The sequence below is a fragment of the Melanerpes formicivorus genome, unplaced genomic scaffold, assembly GCF_026170545.1.
Source record: "Melanerpes formicivorus ecotype bairdi unplaced genomic scaffold, bMelFor1.0.p_v2 SCAF_13, whole genome shotgun sequence".
NCBI classification, from domain to species: domain Eukaryota; kingdom Metazoa; phylum Chordata; class Aves; order Piciformes; family Picidae; genus Melanerpes; species Melanerpes formicivorus.
The window spans coordinates 9,973,958-9,992,066 of record NW_027142365.1 but is presented as its reverse complement, the minus strand read 5'-3'; the positions used below and the strand labels follow the sequence as shown (position 1 = coordinate 9,992,066).

Here is an 18,109-nt window from a genome sequence, read left to right as displayed (position 1 = left end):
TATCTTACTCTGCATGTGTTTTCATTTTCTTTTTTCCCCCCTCTCCCCTTAATTTTCTGATGTTCAATTGTTTTGTTGTTGTTGATGGGCAACTCCTGTCAAAACCTGAGCTGCTTACTTTCTAGAGCTTCTAATTTTAGGTTAGTTGTATTGATTTACATGGGTCCTTTTAACTGCTGTTTTGTCAAGTGCCACGTGAGGGATAAAGCTGAATTTCCATATTCTGCCGCCTTCCAGGTCTTCCAGATGTTTCTGTTGAAAGACACGACCTGGGCAACACACCCCTAATTATTCTCAGTGAAACCTTTTCAAGAGTCCGTGCTATATCTCCATACTAAACCACACAGCATTTGTAATACTGAATGTGTTTTTCCTTCCGTCCTCCCCTTCTTTGCCTCCTGTTAGAAAGGAGCAGTTGGGAGCAGTGGTCCCCCCAGCCTGTGTTTGAGGATAAGCCTCTTCAGGTGGTTGTTGTGTAGCAGAAGACTCTGCATCAATTCCTCTGCGTAAAGAAACAAATACTTCACCTATTGCTGCTCCTTGTTTCTGCAGAGGGAGAGGGGGATTGCTGGCTGCATTACATGGGATTAAGCCATTAGCCCTGCTCAGCTCTGTTGTACCTAAAATGTCCTTAGGCCAGCCTGCTTTACCGACTGGAAAATACTGGAGTGAATAGCTGTTTAATTGAGCTTGAATATCACTGTATGGCACACTCTATTCTGTTCATGCTGGGATGCTTCTTAATTTCTACATTTACTGATTTTTTTTCTGGCCATTTTGAGTTACAAGTGCAGTGCGTTTAGGCAAATTAATCTGCTAGTTATAATTAAGAGGACAATTTAATTTTAATGTGTTTCTTTTTTATCATACCACCTAGCTTGAGGCTTAGTAGTTAAATAACTGCCTATGCTGTGCATTTAGGAGCAGATTTAGTGCCCCTAAGTTGGGCTTCTGTTCTGAATTTTCTTCTGTGGGATGCTCTCTCCACTGGTGATGCATGAATAGTCTATGAAGTTGTCTTGTAATGCCCTTTCATGGCTTTTTTCATTTAGGCTAGATAAATGTCTCTTTTGATAAAGAGGAGGATTTTTGCATGTAATATTAGATTTCCAAGGTAGAGATATCTAATATATTTGTGAAATAACTGGAAAACCATTCAAGAATATTTAGTTATGTTTTGACTACCTCGTGAAGCTTGGCTATATTGTGTTACTTTAGAATTAAGCAGAAAGTTACTGGTGTGGTTTCTTTAACATTTTCACCAGGAGCAACAAGTAATTAAACAGTGGAAGGAACAAGACATAAACTAAGTGATGGTGACTCAGATAAGTACCTGTTAAACACAGCTGTCCTAACACAGTAGTTCTAGTGTAGTCTAAAATGGAATTCTTACTTAGGAATAGAAGAGGAAAAAAGTCACCATACAGTGGTGTGGAGGTTTGCTTTGATTTGATTATTTTTTTTTTTAATCTAGACTGCTTTTATTGCTTCCTTTTCTTACTTAGCTATAGTACACAATGAGGAAGTGACTGGTTTGTAGCAAAAAAATAGTTTTCACTTGATGGAATACTCTGGTCAACAGCGGTGGTTTCATACTTTGAATGTAGGTGCCCTTTTTGCTGTTTCAGTTCATCTAAATAATACTTGGGACCTGTATATTAGCCATTAAATAGAAATGGAATATAACATAGAATAAACCAGGTTGGAAGAGACCTTCAAGATCATCGCGTCCAACCCATCAACCAATCCAACCCACCTAAACAACTAACCCATGGCACCAAGCACCCCATCCAGTCTCCTCCTGAACACCTCCAATGATGGTGACTCCACCACGTCCCCGGGCAGCCCATTCCAATGGGCAATCACTCTCTCTGTATAGAACTTCTTCCTAACATCCAACCTAAACCTCCTCTGGCGCAGCCTGATACTGTGTCCTCTTGTTCTGGTACTGGCTGCCTGGGAGAAGAGACCATCATCCGCCTGTCTACAACCTCCCTTCAGGTAGTTGTAGTGAGCAATAAGGTCACCCCTGAGTCTCCTCTTCTCCAGGCTAAGCAACCCCAGCTCCCTCAGTCTCTCCTCATAGGGCTGTGTTCCAAACCCCTCACCAACTTCGTTGCCCTTCTCTGGACTCGTTCCAGCAAGTCAACATCCTTCCTGAACGGAGAGGCCCAGAACTGGACACAGTACTCGAGGTGTGGCCTAACAACAGATAACTTTAAGGATGGAGAAGGCTATAAAGATAATTTTAAGGAGAAAAATAGTTTACAGTGTGGGGATCAGTTAACAATAACAGCTGGCATACTATTTGTATTTTTAAATAGATCACTAATGCTGGAAGTTATGGAGAATTGCTCTCACCACTACTTTTAAAATGTGTTATAATTTCATTCTTTCTGATTTTCTTGTCACTGCTTGCTTTTAGTGACACTAATGTAGCTATGTGAAACCTCCCTTATGTGAACAAAGGTTTCTATTTAAGGCAGCGATATTATTACCACTTGCATTTTAAAACTCATTTGCTGTCATCTGCTGATCACTGGTGATTTTGTTTTAAAATTCCCACCAATCCTTAGTCTGTGGGGTTTGAGTTTCATGGTGGTTGTTCTTTGGCTAGCCTTGTTTCCGTAGACGCAGATGATCATCATCAGGGCAAAAAAACCCAGTATGAATACCATATATAGTTTGAATAATAAAATAATTGTGGGTTAGAAATGTTTCTGCTGTTATTATGGAAATAGGAACTTGTTCGTGGTTTTCTTTTGTTGCTGTTTTGTTTGATTACCTTCCAGGACAGAACAAAGAACTGCATTCCTTGGGCTTTTTCTGGTATTTTTTTGATCATTACCAAAAATTGTGTGTTCCAAATTGAGTTCTTGACAGCGCAGCGTATGAGCACATCAGAAATAGGAAGCACACATGAGAGATGTTTAGAGCTGAGCACAAGGATTTGTGTGAGAAAGCTAAATCATGTATTTTTACATGAGTTTACACGATCTCTTTTTAAGTGAGGCAATAGTTGCCAAACTTGCATGAGCACTTCAATAATGGAAACCAAGTGGAAAATGCTCTTAGTTTTTGACTGTTTTCACTGAACTCCTGTCTCTCTTTGTCCTGCTTGACTAACAAATTTCATACAGGAATAAGTAGATTTTGCACATCAGGTCTGATTCCTGCTGCTGTTCCTGGCTATAAAATTCCTCTGCAGTTGCCTTGATGCTCTTCTGTCAGTCCTGACTCATCTAGAGTACCAGCTTGCATCCCTCAGCCTTTCCCCAGTTGTCTTTGCATAAGATTGTGTTTGTAAGAGACTTAAAAAGCTTGATTTTAGGTATATTCAAGAATATATTAGTGTTGATTGTTTGTGCAACAGTTTGATTAAAAACTAAACAAATGAGGCTTGCTCTCAAATCCAACTTGTGGAAAATACAGTTAAAGAAGTATGTATTTAACTGACTGTTTAAATTTGGGATGTAGGCATAATAAAAATAACCAGTAGGCACTGCTGTTAAAACCAGTGGCACAATCTGTTATGCTGTGAAGAGATTAAGACTTCCCAATTCAGTTAAGCAGAGACACTGCTTCACGAAAGTCAGTATATGTAGGTCATGGTTTTTTAGCGTGTTCAAAGGCTCTTTGTGTTTCAGAAGTGTGATCTGCATCCTGTTGTAGAAGCTGCTAGATTCTAAAGACATTTTTGTTAACTCTGCTTCTACTGAACTGCTTCAGGTTTTTCTCTTGCCTGTGTGTGTAAGCTGTAATGCTACTAGCTGTGCTTTCCTCCTGTTTCTGGAAAACTCTGTTCTTTCAGCTTTCAAATGATGTTTTCCTGTTATGATGGGTACTTTCTATCCTTTGCATATACCAGCACACTTTTATCTCTGATTTCCACAGTTGCTTAAGAAAAGAAATCACTAAACATGTCTTTGGCAGAGATTTTGAAGGAGCTTATATACATATTCCTTAGCTTCCACTTCACCAATTAAATATTTCTAGCCATGATTTATTGATATTGGCAAAAGATCTGACATGAAAGAAAGGAAGTGGAAGTGCAGTGAGGACTTGGGCAGCCTCATGTCATGTGTGAAACCCCTGAAACAAGAGGTAAATTTGACACTAGCTGTGTCAGCTATGCTTATTATAAGTTCTTTTATGATGTTACAGCAATAATTTATTCCAGATGCTACTATTAAATGTATGCCTGGACATGTATATATAGTTCAGTAATGGGTTGATATTTTATCTGATTGAATTCTAATATACTTATTAAGAATGTTAACTGCTGAATATATTTTCAGTGTATGCATTGCTCATAGGGAGATTACTATTCAGTTCACTATTCAGTATTTCTAAGGTTGGAAGAGACCTCAAAGACCATCGAGTCCAACCTGTCACCACAGACCTCATGACTAGAATAGGGAGGACACTACCGCCCACTGCATGCTTGAACTCACATCCCTAAGCTTTCTTGTAAGGAATTGAACACAGTTAACTAAAAGGTGTTTTGTATCTGTGTAATTTCTTGTTTGGTGTTTTGGGTTTTTTAGGTCCATTTTCCGGACACGGAGAGGGCAGAATGGCTCAACAAGGTAAGGGTAGCTGCGAGCATCACTTCCATATGGGAAGGGGGGAGGAGGGGAATCTGAGATTTAAAAAACAAAGGGTGAGGCAAGAATCTGAGAGCAGAGTAGTTCTAACTTTTCTGTGCTCTTCATACATTTGAAGCTCCTGGTTGTTGATCAGTTAGTCACATGAGAGATTCGACGTGCTTCTGGAGTCTTGATACTGTTGAGTTTTGGAGAACCATTTCAGTGGCATTAAAATGATGACAACTGTAATTATGTGGAAGTCATAGCAGCTGTGAACACTCTTATGCTCTGCTTGCCTGGGATACTTCCCAGTTGCTGTAGGTTTCTGACCTACAATTCAAAAATAAATCAGTTTTGCAATTTTGATTTGTAGGTGTGATTATCAGAGATACAGATCTCCTTTGGCTTGTGTTTTTCTTGTCATTTTATTTTAATCTTTCAAAGAGCTCAGAAGAACATGAGTGAATTAGAAACCAGGGGGAAAAAAATAGAGCATTTTCAGCTATGACAGTAAAATACCATATTTTTTACAGCCATATGCATGTACTTCAGAAATGCGTATGACACCTTGTTTTCTTGTTTTTATGTGCAAATAACCCTCTTCACCCTGCTCAACATTCGGCATCAGTGCTGAAGGCATATGCAATTGTGGGGATAGAAGAAGGAAACTCTTTAATACTGGTTTTCTTCTCCTCCAGTGCTTCAGCTTTGTGCAGTTGTATAAAACATACAAACTGAGAATTGCAGAGAGCTTTCCTGTATGTCAGAAGAATCGGTTTTTTTTATGGCTGCAGTGAAATGTGTGTCAGAATGCAATGCTTACAATTTTGTACAAAATTCCTTAAATATGCCTTATAGAATATTATTTAATGAGGTGAAGCTGTGTGATGTAGAGACTTACTGTGGTTGTTACTGTGTTTCTTTTCCCCCCCCTTAGACTGTAAAACAGATGTGGCCTTTTATTTGCCAATTTATTGAGAAACTCTTCCGGGAGACCATAGAACCAGCAGTAAGAGGAGCGAACAACCACCTCAGTACCTTCAGCTTTACAAAGATTGATATTGGTCATCAGGTCAGTGTCTGTTGAGGTTCTCTTGAGAAGCTCTGTCTCACATCCTGTTTTCATGCAGGCTGTTTAAACCTACATGAAAACTATCTGTCAGTGATACTTGGTGGTAAGCCTGGTTCTGCTTTCTGTTGTAACAAAATCAAAAGATGTGTCACTTTTTTCTGGGAGAGGCAGCTTTTTCCCCCTACACTCTCTTGATTAAGAAATATGCTTACAAATTGGGAGAAGACTGACATTACAGTAAATTCTAGTCCTGTGAAAATCCTGTTATGTAATACTTTAAGTGAGCAGGGACCACTATCCTCTTCCTGCCAGATGATATAAGTGCAGTTACTTTACTCGTAACGGATGAACTTTTAATCATGTTATGTAGGAAGCCTGATGACAGGGCTGCTGGCTCAACTTGCCAAGGGACTTCATTTAACACAGTATCAAGAAGCAGATAGGAGTTTCCCTTCTTTTCTGTCCCAGGAAAGAAGGGGTCATAGTAAATAGCTATTACATGCCTGCAGAAGAGCTTCTTTGAGTACTCCAAACTAAGAATAAGACTTACCTGCTTGCAATAAGTTTTGCTGTGCTTACTCTTACCTCCATCAGCTGGGTGCAGTTTAACCACTTTTTTTATTTTTGGTGAAACTGTCCTTTTTGTTCCTCTTGCTTTTCATAAATGGGGTTTTAAATAAGAATTTTTAATGTTATTTCCCTTTCCTCTGAATGTGAGGAAAGCTGAAGTTAAATGTCAGGCGTGGTGGAGGGGAATTACTTTTTAGTCTTTGCGACTAATTTGTATCTATTACACTTTAGGACACCTTTTATGTGGTTGTTTACTTTTTGGTGTTTTGGTGGGTTGGTTATTTTGTTTTGTTTGGTTTTTGGTTGGGTTTTGTTTGTTTGTGTTTTAAGAGCTGTAAATCCTTTTACACAGGGCCTCTGCCTTGCCCTGGATACGCCTGTATTACATACTGTAGAATAGCATTCCTTTGAAATGGGGTTTAAGTTAGCTTCCACACCTCAGTATGCTTCTGCAGCTAGACAGCTACTTTGGACACAAGAAGCAGCTATTCTTACTTTATTGCAGCCTTGATTGAGTTACACTGTAAGCTGCACAGCCCCAAACACATGACAGCAGTCAGATTTCCATTTTACATAAATTACCAAAAAAAAAAAGTGTAAATAGAAAGAAAACCACAAAATATGACAGGAGGTTGTGCTAAGTAAGGTCATTGGTCATCCTTTCCCTCTTGGTATTTGATGAACTTTTGAGTCTTGGGAACGTGTGACAGGTGGTGTTTCTGTATAAGAGAGAGAGAGGGAGCAAGAGGGAAGGAGAATATCAGCACAGTGGTTTAGAGAAAGAGCGTGGAGTGGTTGACACAGCTTTTTGTGGGGATTATGGATTATTTTCATCCATTCTGACTAAATTCCACTTAAGGCAAATACATTTTCATGAATTAAATTTATCTTGGTGTGTTAGTTGCACAGAAAAGAATGCTATGTTTGGGAGTGTCAGATGGGTACTAGTACAGAGGTATGAAATGCTTTTTTTGGGAGGAAGGGAAAAGCTTGATGTAAAGCTCTTGTAACTCTTCAAGTCTAGTGATCTAAAGCCAGAGTAAGTGCCAGGAGGGCTGTGGCTTGGGTCAGAATGGCTGAGATTTGAGCTGGAACACTTCAGAGTATAGAGTGAGGGAGCTGTGGCTATTCAGCTTAGAGAAGATGGGTGGACCTTACAGCTGCCTTCCAGTACTTGAAAGGGACCTGCAGAAAGGTTGCAGAGGGACTTTTCATAATGGTGTCTAGTGACAGGACAAGGGGGAATGTTTTTAAGATGAGGGAGAGTAGGTTTAGATTGGATCATAGGAAGAAGCTCTTCAGTACAAGGGTGGTGAGACTCTGGAATAGGCTGCCCTGGGGAGATTGTGGATGCTTCTTCCCTGGGGATGTTCAAGACCATGTTGGATGAGTCTTTGAGCAGTGGAGTCGAGTTGAGAGGTGTCCCTGCCCATGGCGGGGGAGCGTTGGAGTAGATGATCTCTGAAGCCCCTTCCAAACCTAAGCCATTCTATGATTCTGTGGATCCTAGCCAGATGATTTCTACCCTTGAAATAACATTTTGAGCTAAAATAGTAGCTTTGCTTCACATGTCTTACAGTAAATTCTGAAGTTGTTAACGTGCTTATATTCACCTTTACTTCAAAGTCAAGAGTTCAATACGGTATAGTTTGGTCGAAGGCTCCAACTTTTACTTGCTTCATTTTTTTCAGCCTCTGAGGATAAATGGTGTAAAAGTGTACACTGAAAACGTAGACAAAAGGCAGATCATTTTGGATCTTCAAATCAGGTAAACTTGATTATCATATTACAGTGATGCTGCTCATGCTTTATAATGTGTGCGTGGTTTGATTCAGCAGTTACGTTGGCCTGAAAGGAGAAGAGCTGCTTCATTACACAAATGTGGTTAGCGCTAATTATGTATGAATGGAGGAAGGAAATGCATGCTGTAAATAGCATTTATCTGAGGGAAATAGTATATCAGCTCAGTAAGTCGGTATCATCAAATCATATTGGGTAATAAAGAAATACTTTCCAAAGCAAAAGCGTTATCTTAAAGGCTGGTTTTATTTGTATGGTTTTTTTTAATGCATTAAAATATTGCCTTGACATTGAGTCTAGCCTAAAATTTAGTCTATGTGGTGTTTGGGTTTGTTTTGTAAATTTATTCCTCTCCCCCCACCCCCCCCTTCCTTTTTCAGTTAATTAGATTTTTTTCATAAACACAGTATTAAAATAAGAATGGTAGTTAGTGAAGTACTTGTGCTTATGCCACCAACCAAAGTGTATCTAGGTATTCTATAATGCCAGAGGGACTGTGCTCTGCTGCTTCAGGTTTCTTTACCCTTTCATCGCGACCCCTTTTATATAGGGTTATAAATAGATCTACTCACCGTGTGCCAAAGGCTTTCTCAACATAATCTGCAGTTAGTTGTTTAAAAGTTCAGTCAGTGAATCCAGCAATGTTTTTATATGCAAGCATCATAGATGTGCTGCCGTGACTACTTTGGTCTGTTTGCAGGCTCGGGAAAGGCCACATTTGTCAGTCACAGATTATCCAGCAAAGAGCAGCTTTCTCTTTTGCTTGCTGCTTCCCTAGCAGTAGCCCTTCAGAAGGATAGTCAGGCCTCTTGGCTTTTATTTTTCAGAGACAGTTCCAAAGTTTGAACTTGGGTATTCTTAATTTTGTATTATTCATCTAAATCTCAGCTATGTTGAAGACTGCTTTGTCAGAGCTGGACCCTACAGTGATAAGAGAAGATGCTGCTGCATGCTTGTTTTGTTTGTTTAGTTTTTAACTATAATTGCAAAGAGAATGTCTTACTGTTTCTACAAGGATGTGGAGTGCATTAGGATCACTGCTTCAGAGCTCTGCTCAGAACCTGTGCATCACTTAGCACCCAGTTAAGAACTGTACTCTTGTAAGCAGCTTGACTAGCTGATCTACAAAGCAGTCACTGGAAAATGTATTTATGAGGTTTCAACTTTAGTACCATAGAATAGAATTAACCAGGTTGGAAAAGACCTTTACAATCATCGAGTCCAACCTATCATCCAACACTATCTAATCAATTAAACCATGGCACCAAGCAACACTTTCCCTTTCTCTTGGTTACTTAGTGATCTTTATGATTACCAATGCACTGGCAAAAGACAGATGTCAAAATGGGGTTAAAAGACCTAAAAAATGATGAAGACAGTCCAGGAAAGAGAATCCTAGATCATTGTAATCTGGAAAATAACCTTTGTCCTTTTCTGTGTTTGTTCGTTCTGTGGGCTACAGTCGCCACATAACAGTACACTGTGCCTCTCATCTGATTCAGTACTGCTGCTGTTATAGTCTTAAAAGACTCCCCTCATTAAATTGTAATTTATCTTGATGATCTGTTCATTACAAGGGTCATAAATATTTCTGGGATATTATGGTCTGAATGTATGGAATTTGCTTACTTGATAAGCCTTCAAGCTGTATGTTACATTACAGTGCAATTCTGTACAGCATCGACCAGCCAACTGTCTTAGGGGATAAAACCACCTTTAATTTTGTTATAAGGTTAAAGCTTGTTGACTTATTCCCCTCAAATGCAGTTTGTTACTATTTTTACTTGAATTTGTCATTGTGTTATTACGGACTTTCAAATGAGCATATTGCTTCCCAGTCTTCATAACACAAATAGTTCTGATGCTACAGAGTGCCAGGATTGAGGTTTCAGTTGCATGTTTCAATTGACCTTGCTTCTCTGTGTCATGTTGTTATGCAATTATATATATATATGTGTGTGTGTGTGTGTGTGTGTTATCTGTTATCTCCATATATAGCTACACAGGTAAAAATAGAACTTACTTAGTTTTAAATTGTGTATTAAAAGTTATATCTCTATTTTTAAACTCTACAGTCACACTGCATTCTTTCCAGGGACAGCAGTGGTCACCTTCCGTTCACATGGACCCCTGTCTCTGTTGTTGTCTTCAGTTCCACAAGCTGGTCATTGCACCAAAATCATTCTGCATAGTGTTATCTTTTGAATAGTCTGAAATAAATCACCCAGTGTTGGATGTTTACAAGAATGTCTTGGCATAAAGTTTATGTGGAAGGGATTGACTGGATTTGCATCCCCCCAAAGTGGGAGAGAAGTGGTCAGGAAAATGCATAATTGTAAATATTCTTTGAAAATTATTTTCTAATTTGCTTCCTGCCTCCTCTCTCCCTTCAGAAAGGGCTCAACTGTTTTTGGCTTAAACCTTATTTAGGGGATCATCCAGCTTAGCATGCCCAGCTTATTAAATTTCTAAATATGACTGATTTGGCAATTCTCTGCATGTTAAAGACAACTTTCATTTTTAGTAAAATAACCATCTTTGTCTAGTGCTTCTCATGATTATTTTAGGTGAGAGTGGGTTCTCATACATGCACTATCAACAAGAACTATATAGAGCATTCCTGAAATGGAATGTGGATTGTGTGTCTGTTATTTCCCATAAAGGAAGGCTGCTTCTGTGTTTTCTGTTGCATGTTGCTTCCAGAGATGATGAAGTGCCTATGTATTAATTTGCGTGATTTTGATGACGGTGGTGATGATTTTGTGAAGGGAATGTAAGTTTTGTTACGTTCCTGACTTTCTTTCATGATGTAGTGTAATGTTTTAACTTGCATTTTTTGTGTAGGGACTGAGATACAAAGCAGACTGTCATGACTGCAAAGCAGAACAAACAGTGCATCCACTTCAGTTCATAAAATTGCAATGTCTGGTTTTTGTTTCAGTTTTGTTGGCAACTGTGAAATTGATTTGGAGATCAAGAGGTACTTCTGCAGAGCTGGTGTGAAAAGTATACAGGTGAAATTCAGACATTTTTATTTTCATTTTGATTTTCATATTTAGTCATCAGTGAATTGTTTTATGATGAAAGAGCTTATAAGAACAAACCAGTAATTGGAGTAGTTTTGTTACTGCTTTTTTTTCTCAGTTGCATAATATTGATCTTGTGTAATAATTTCAATAACATCACTTGCCTAAAGGGTGAACTCATCTTTCAGATGTCAAATTGTTTTAAACATACAACATTTTCTGCTGGAAAAGATGGAGTTAACTCCACATCAAGCCAATGTTCATGTGATGTTTGGGTTTGTAAAGGGACCATGGAGTGTAAAGTTTTGTTTCATTTAATATTTCAGTGTTAGATGCAGTTTCTAGTTTAGATGTGGCTAGTGGTAGTGGCTTTGTCTTCTGATAGTGTTTCTCAAATTTCCTTAACTTTTTGCTTTTTCTTGTGCCTTAACATACCTATAAATATTTACCTGCTTTTATTCTAGTATCTGCAGATGCTGTTGTATTGTTTTGTGCCACATTTGCTTCCCCTGAGCTCTAGAAATCATCTGCTTCATATTTTGAGCTGAATTGCCATTAGCATTACACAGCATCCTGTGTAATGTGTAAAGAATTTACAAGCCAAACCATAGTGTGTGTGTGTGTGTGTTAAATAATTTGGATTACCTGTAAAACTATATATATACATAAAATCTTCCAAAATCCAGAATTTGATGAATTGAAAGTTTGAATAAAATTAATTTAAAACTTGAATTAAAGACAAGTTAATTTCCTTTTTTTCCTCACTCCCCTTCTACAGATCCATGGCACTATGAGGGTTATCCTGGAACCACTAATTGGAGACATGCCCCTCATTGGAGCACTATCCCTTTTTTTTCTTAGGAAACCAGTAAGTAATTTTATCTTTTTTCTACTATTTTTAGAGTGCTTATGACAGTGATCAGAAAATGATGGAGCAAGAACTAAGGAGCAAAAGGAAAGAATGTGGGCAATCACTACTCTGACAGATAAAATAGTGGAAAATGTTATGAATATTGGAAAACAAGAGGAAGAATAATGCCTTTGGAATTATGAAGTGTGTTTTGTCAAAGCTGACAATATTTTTCTTACAAATAGAAGAAATTAGATACTTAGCTATCATTAGATACGATGTTGCTTGTAAAAAAGCTTTTGTGGCTGTTTCTCGTGACAGGCTGCAAGTGAGCATGGTCTAAGCTAAAATTGCACAAGATACCTGCAAAGTTGTCTTGAGGCCTATGCTGATATACCACAAATTAGGATCAGAATGGGTGTTTTGACATGACCCACTATGATGTTGGAGGTTATCAAGTGGGCAATTTCCATTACATTTACCAGGGACCCAAGTATGAGAATGGTTGAAGCACAGTATGAGACATACTGGAATTCAAAATAAGCTTTAAAAAAAGTCACTGTATTTCATTGAAGGTTTTGCTGTGGTAAGACACTATAGATAGTGGATCATTGCACAGTGGAGTGATTCTTTCACTTCAAAACCTGTAGTCTGAATCTTTCAGGTAAGAGTGGCTGACAAGCACCAGTATGTCTCTTGGTAACTTGGTGCAGCATTGGTAGAGTGACAGAGCATAGATAGCAAATGTAATTTTCAGTGTCTGAAAATTAGTAACTGATACTCTACAGTCTTAATTGAATTCCATGTTACAAAATGTGACAGCAATTCTAGTCTAGGTGTCCAGGAATTTTGTTTTTTTAATCTACACATGCATCAAGAATTGTTCACAGGTGTTGCAAAGTTCATACAACAATCTTATTGTATAAAATTAGAAAGGAGATCATCATACACATTGCACCCTTGCTGCTGGAAGTTCTTTGCTGTGTATATAAGGCAGTTTTAGTGATTTGAAGTGTGATACTGCTTTCAGTGGAAGATGTGAACATGGAAACTCTACTGCTACACAGACTTTTCCTTAAGGAAATTATTTCTATCTCTTACTTGGAAGTATATTTTCCATTGTAAGCTTTTATTTCTTGGACATGTTCTAGTTAAACAGTAAATCTTGTGATGTCAAGATTTAACTGTGTCAGGCTCCACTAGATCATAAATTACAAGTAAATGGGTTTAGGGGCTTCTCAAACAGTTTCAGATTAATCCTCTTGTTTTCCTCAGGACTCTGATCTAGTTTTCAAGGTTTGGGGGCGGGGTGTGGGGTGGGAGGGGATTCTTTAACAGCTTTAGATGGTTTATTGTTAGCTTCAGTGAAATCCCATTCTTGTAACAACATCCTTTTGAGCAAATATGATGTTGGACTGTTGACAAGATAGGTTCAAATCTGAATTAAAAATGCAAGAATGTGGATGTGTTATGGATAATTTAGTGAGCTTTCTTGTAAAAGTGAAGTAGTTCATGCAAAGCTCATAAAACATCTTTTCTCATATTTAGGAAAGGGTTGGAAAAGTACACTGGGATGAACCAGATTTGGATATCCATGTTTCTTTGAACTGAGCCTAAACATTAGGAGATGTCTAAGTTTTTGTCTGATCATTGTCCTCTGGCTAAGCAGTATGAGAGAAGGGCATTTGTTAATGTTCCTGTTAATACTAACACTAACAAACTAAGGAGGGCTCTGACAAAGGTTGAATACTGCCTTATGGCAGTCTGCATGCTGTAATTGTTAGTATACTCTCTGATGTTGTTTTGCTTCCTACCAAAATGTCCAAAAATTTTCTCTTAATCAAGTTATTCCAGAATTTTTGCAGTCATTTGCAGATGTTTAGTTTTTTTCTAAGCAGACTTTCTTCCCCACTGCAGTGTGTCTTCCTGGTGTTTGTTTTTCTAACTTATTGTGGAAATAAGCAAATTAATTCTTATTGTGGAAATAAGCAAATTCTGTCCTCTTACTAGAGAGCAAGTGGCTGCAGCCAAGGAAAGCTTTTCTTCAGTATTTTTGTTAGAAGAGAAGAGGAATTTCTTGGCAGCTAGCATTAGATTTTGTTCTCATATTTTCCAGTCTAAAGTAACTGGCAACAATTCCTCTTGCTCTGTATCATCTGTTTGCTGCCCTGAATGACTATATAAGGCAACCTTGCCTAAATTACTGGTTCTGAACATACTTGTTTAATGAATTTACCAGTCTTGGATTTGAGTGGTACATGAAGTTTTTGATGCTGCAAGAGTTCTAACTTCAGATCAAACTTTCAAATACTGTCTCTCGCTTTTCATGTTGTGAAGGGAGAAAGCATTAGAAGTTTCATCAGCTTATAAATTATGTCTAAATATGTTAGAGATTTCAAGAGAGAGGAAAAAATGTGCATTCTGATGTTTTGAAGTAGTCTTAAAAGTCTCTGGCTTAGCGCTGTGAATAGTCAGGATTTGTAAGGGGTTTTTTTTGCATTACTTATGTCTATTTATCATATTTTGCTTCTCTAAGTGTAGTTATCTTTTAGAACAAGATACCCCATTGCTAATTATGTTTGATTTTTGGTTCAGTCATAGAAGTGTATATGGTGTAGAGCTTCACTGCAGACTGGTAACTTGTTTAGTGGTGTATTTCATGCTGAAGTCATAGTATCATAGTATCAGTCAGGGTTGGAAGGGACCACAAGGATCATCTAGTTCCAACCCTCCTGCCATGGGCAGGGACACCCCACACTAGATCAGGCTGGCCAGAGCCTCGTCCAGCCTGGTCTTAAACACCTCCAGGGATGGGGCCTCAACCACCTCCCTGGACAACCCATTCCAGGGCTTCACCACTCTCATGGTGAAGAACTTCCTCCTCACCTTCAGCCTGAATCTCCCCACCTCCAGCTTCATTCCATTCCCCCTAGTCCTATCACTACCTGAGATCCTGAGAATTCCCTCCCCGGCCTTCCTGTAGGCCCCCTTCAGATACTGGAAGGCCACAATTAGGTCACCTCAGAGCCTTCTCTTCTGCAGACTGAACAGCCCCAACTCCTTCAGTCTGTCCTCATAGGAGAGGTGCTCATGTCTTAATCCAACCCTCTTCTCTTTTAAAAAAGCCCACAACATAACAGATGAAAATACCAATACTATTGTTCAAAAACCCCCAAGAGCTGGAAAACAGGATGCCTTCCAAGAAAAGTGGGCAATTCTTCCAAAGCTTTATATTTAGTTTTGCCTTCCTCTCGCTGAATTGAGCACTGCTATTCTTCTATTCACTTCGCAGTTTGGTTCTGCCCTATAGTTTTGTATGTAACGGTCATTTAGTTTCCTTTAATAATGGCTGCCTTTGGAAAACTCAGTGCTGGATGTTCCTTTCAGAATTATCAGTACTGATGAAAATCAGACTCCAAAAGAGTGCTTGCACCGAGGATGAGTCCCAGTGAAATGATTGGAAAAAATGATGAAGTGGTAGCTAAATTATTAAATTATTCCAATAATGTTAGCACTTCAGTGTTGTAGTGGGAATGGGCTGCACTCTGGGAACAGACAAACTGTACTGTGTTCTGCATGACCATTTACATGGAACAGAAGAGTGCATGGTAGTCCCCTTAGAATAAATTTCTGAGAAGAAACACAATTTACCCCATGAAATTGTATCACTGAGTTTAAATTTGTCCTGCAGAAATCTTCTACTTCCATAACTTGATTAGCAGGAAGTTATTCATCAGCATTTTAAAATACTTTGTGGCTTCTGTTTTGAGAACATACTGCTTATGGCAGCCAAATCAAGCCACACAGTTGGCAGTGTTTAGAGGCAGCCTTTTGTGCTGCTGTGAACTTCGTTTATGGTCCTGTATGTCCTGCATTCCAGTGCATGCTTTCCTCTTTGTGAAGGCTTCTAGGGTATAGAGGACACCAGCTATGTAAAAATGCTCAGCAGTTTTTAGCCTACCTTTTCTTAGAGGCTGCTGGCATATACGTCGTTAAAACCCTTTCAGTGTGCATTAGTTCTGAGCCTTGAGAATACACAAAGTTCTTGGTTTTAGTGGAGAAAACGTAATCTGTTTTGTCTGCTCTGATCAGAGGAAGAATTGAAAGAGCTTTGAGTAACATGATGCACTGCTTCATCGGAAAATGTAAGTGGTGCCTGAAACCCTGCTCTAGGACAGGGAGCTTGCTGGTAAGTCTCTGCAAGGCGTATCACCTCTCAGTTGTAATGTGTTGTGGAAAGACCTCACATCATTTCTGGCTCCTGGCAGTTTCACTTGGTGACAAATCCTGAACGCAGTCTTTCCAGTGCCCTGCTAGTTCTGCTGCAGGGAACCAGCTGGCATTCCCTGAATTTAGCTAAACTAAGAACTCTGCGTTGCTGAGAGCAGTGACAGAGTAGGAAACAATATTGATGAGCTACTCTGGAGATCTACAGGCCAACCAACTGTGGAGTTTTTTAAAATTCAGTGCTTCATAAAATGTCTTTTGCTTGCTTGCTCCCAGCACCAGAACAAGAGGACACAGTCTCAGGCTGCACCAGGGGAAGTTCAGGCTGGAGGTCAGGAGGAAGTTTTACACAGAGAGAGTGATTGCCCATTGGAATGGACTGCCCGGGGAGGTGGTGGAGTCACCATCACTGGAGGTGTTCAGGAGGAGACTTGACAGGGTGCTTGGTTGCATGGGTTAGTTGATTAGGTGGTGTTGGATGATAGGTTGGACGCGATGATCTTGAAGGTCTCTTCCAACCTGGTCTGGTCTGGTCTGGTCTGGTCTGGTCTGGTCTATTCTATTCTATTCTATTCTATTCTATTCTATTCTATTCTATTCTATTCTATTCTATTCTATTCGTCCATAGGGCTCTTCAGTTTGTTAGGGGGGTGATGTTGCTTTAATTTACTGTCAGAAGCACAAGTTAGGAGCTTGGCATCTTCTCCAGCACATCATGGCATGGTAATACCCAAAATTTAGAATGAGAATCTATTATTTGGTTGGACTGTGGCTGGAAGACCTCCCTCTAGGCAGGAGGAATAGGCTGCCCAGGAAGGTGATGGGAGTCACTGTCCCTGGAGGTGTTAAAAAACTCCATATAGACATGGCACTTTAGGATATGGTTTAATGGCCATGGGGGTGTCAGGTCAGCAGTTGGATTAATGAGCTTGGAGCTTAGAGGGGGTTGGTCTCTTCTCCCAGGCAACCAGCACCAGAACAAGAGGACACAGTCTCAAGCTGTGCCAGGGGAAATTTAGGCTTGAGGTGGGGAAAAAGTTCTTCACGGAGAGAGTCATTAGCCATTGGAATGTGCTGCCCAGGGAGGTGGTGGAGTCACCATCCCTGGAGATGTTAAAGAGGGGATTGGACGTGGCACTTGGTGCCATGGTTTAGTCATGAGGTCTGTGGTGGCGGGTTGGACTTGATGATCCTCAAGGTCTCTTCCAACCTTGGTGATTCTGTAATGGCATTTCTTGCCTAAATGGCCACTCCTAGTAACACTATTTTTTTCAGTTTCCTTATGCTTTTCACATAGCTTCATGGTCTAAGGACCAACGACAATGAATTGGTAGCCTTGTTTTTCAGAAGAGGTGTGTAATAATCACAGTGATGATAGTGAGGTTGTTCCACAGGGCACTTTGTGTTTCATATGCTGTATTGCAACCTTTTTATATGCTTTTTGGTCACATAAATAGCAAATCTTTCAGCTCTCTGTGGTATCTCCATAGATTGTTTGCTTTGTTTTGTGTTGTGGCAGTTAATGCAGAAACCACTAGGGTTTATTTCAGGAGCAGTTTCTTAATGCTGAGTTTCAACATGCATTATGTTGCTCAATTCATTTAGTTCAGTGAAGTCTGTTTAAGAGACAGCACAGGACTTTGCTTTGTTAATTGCTCTATGCAATATATTACACAAAGCATGGAAAAATCAAAAGGAAATGCAAATATTCTCATTTTCCAAATACTCTGAAAACATCAGTATGTAAAACTGTTAAATATGGGATACAGATATGAACACCTTAGCATGGTAAATATGATCTATATTTGCCTTCTAATTTACCCATGAAAAAAGAATAAATCATGTAACAAACCATGTCCTTTGTCTTAAAGCAGTATAACATTACTTCTTCCAGAGCCTTGGGAGCCTACGTGGATTTTTGAAGTGTAATATAATGTAATACCAAAATCTTGTGATTAGACCATGATAACCAGTA

General features: G+C 39.2%; 1 protein-coding gene across 3 annotated transcripts in view; it reads left to right on the top strand.

Annotated features, from left to right (window-relative positions):
* Positions 1 to 18,109, top strand: part of ESYT2 (extended synaptotagmin 2) — a 74,310-nt gene that overhangs the window by 26,531 nt on the left and 29,670 nt on the right. For all 3 annotated transcript variants that reach the window (XM_068146023.1, XM_068146024.1, XM_068146025.1), the window contains exons 2-6: positions 4,548 to 4,589; positions 5,527 to 5,661; positions 7,923 to 7,999; positions 10,973 to 11,045; positions 11,836 to 11,925. In XM_068146023.1, the coding sequence (XP_068002124.1) occupies positions 4,548 to 4,589; positions 5,527 to 5,661; positions 7,923 to 7,999; positions 10,973 to 11,045; positions 11,836 to 11,925 (417 nt within the window). The remainder of the gene's footprint in view (positions 1 to 4,547; positions 4,590 to 5,526; positions 5,662 to 7,922; positions 8,000 to 10,972; positions 11,046 to 11,835; positions 11,926 to 18,109) is intronic.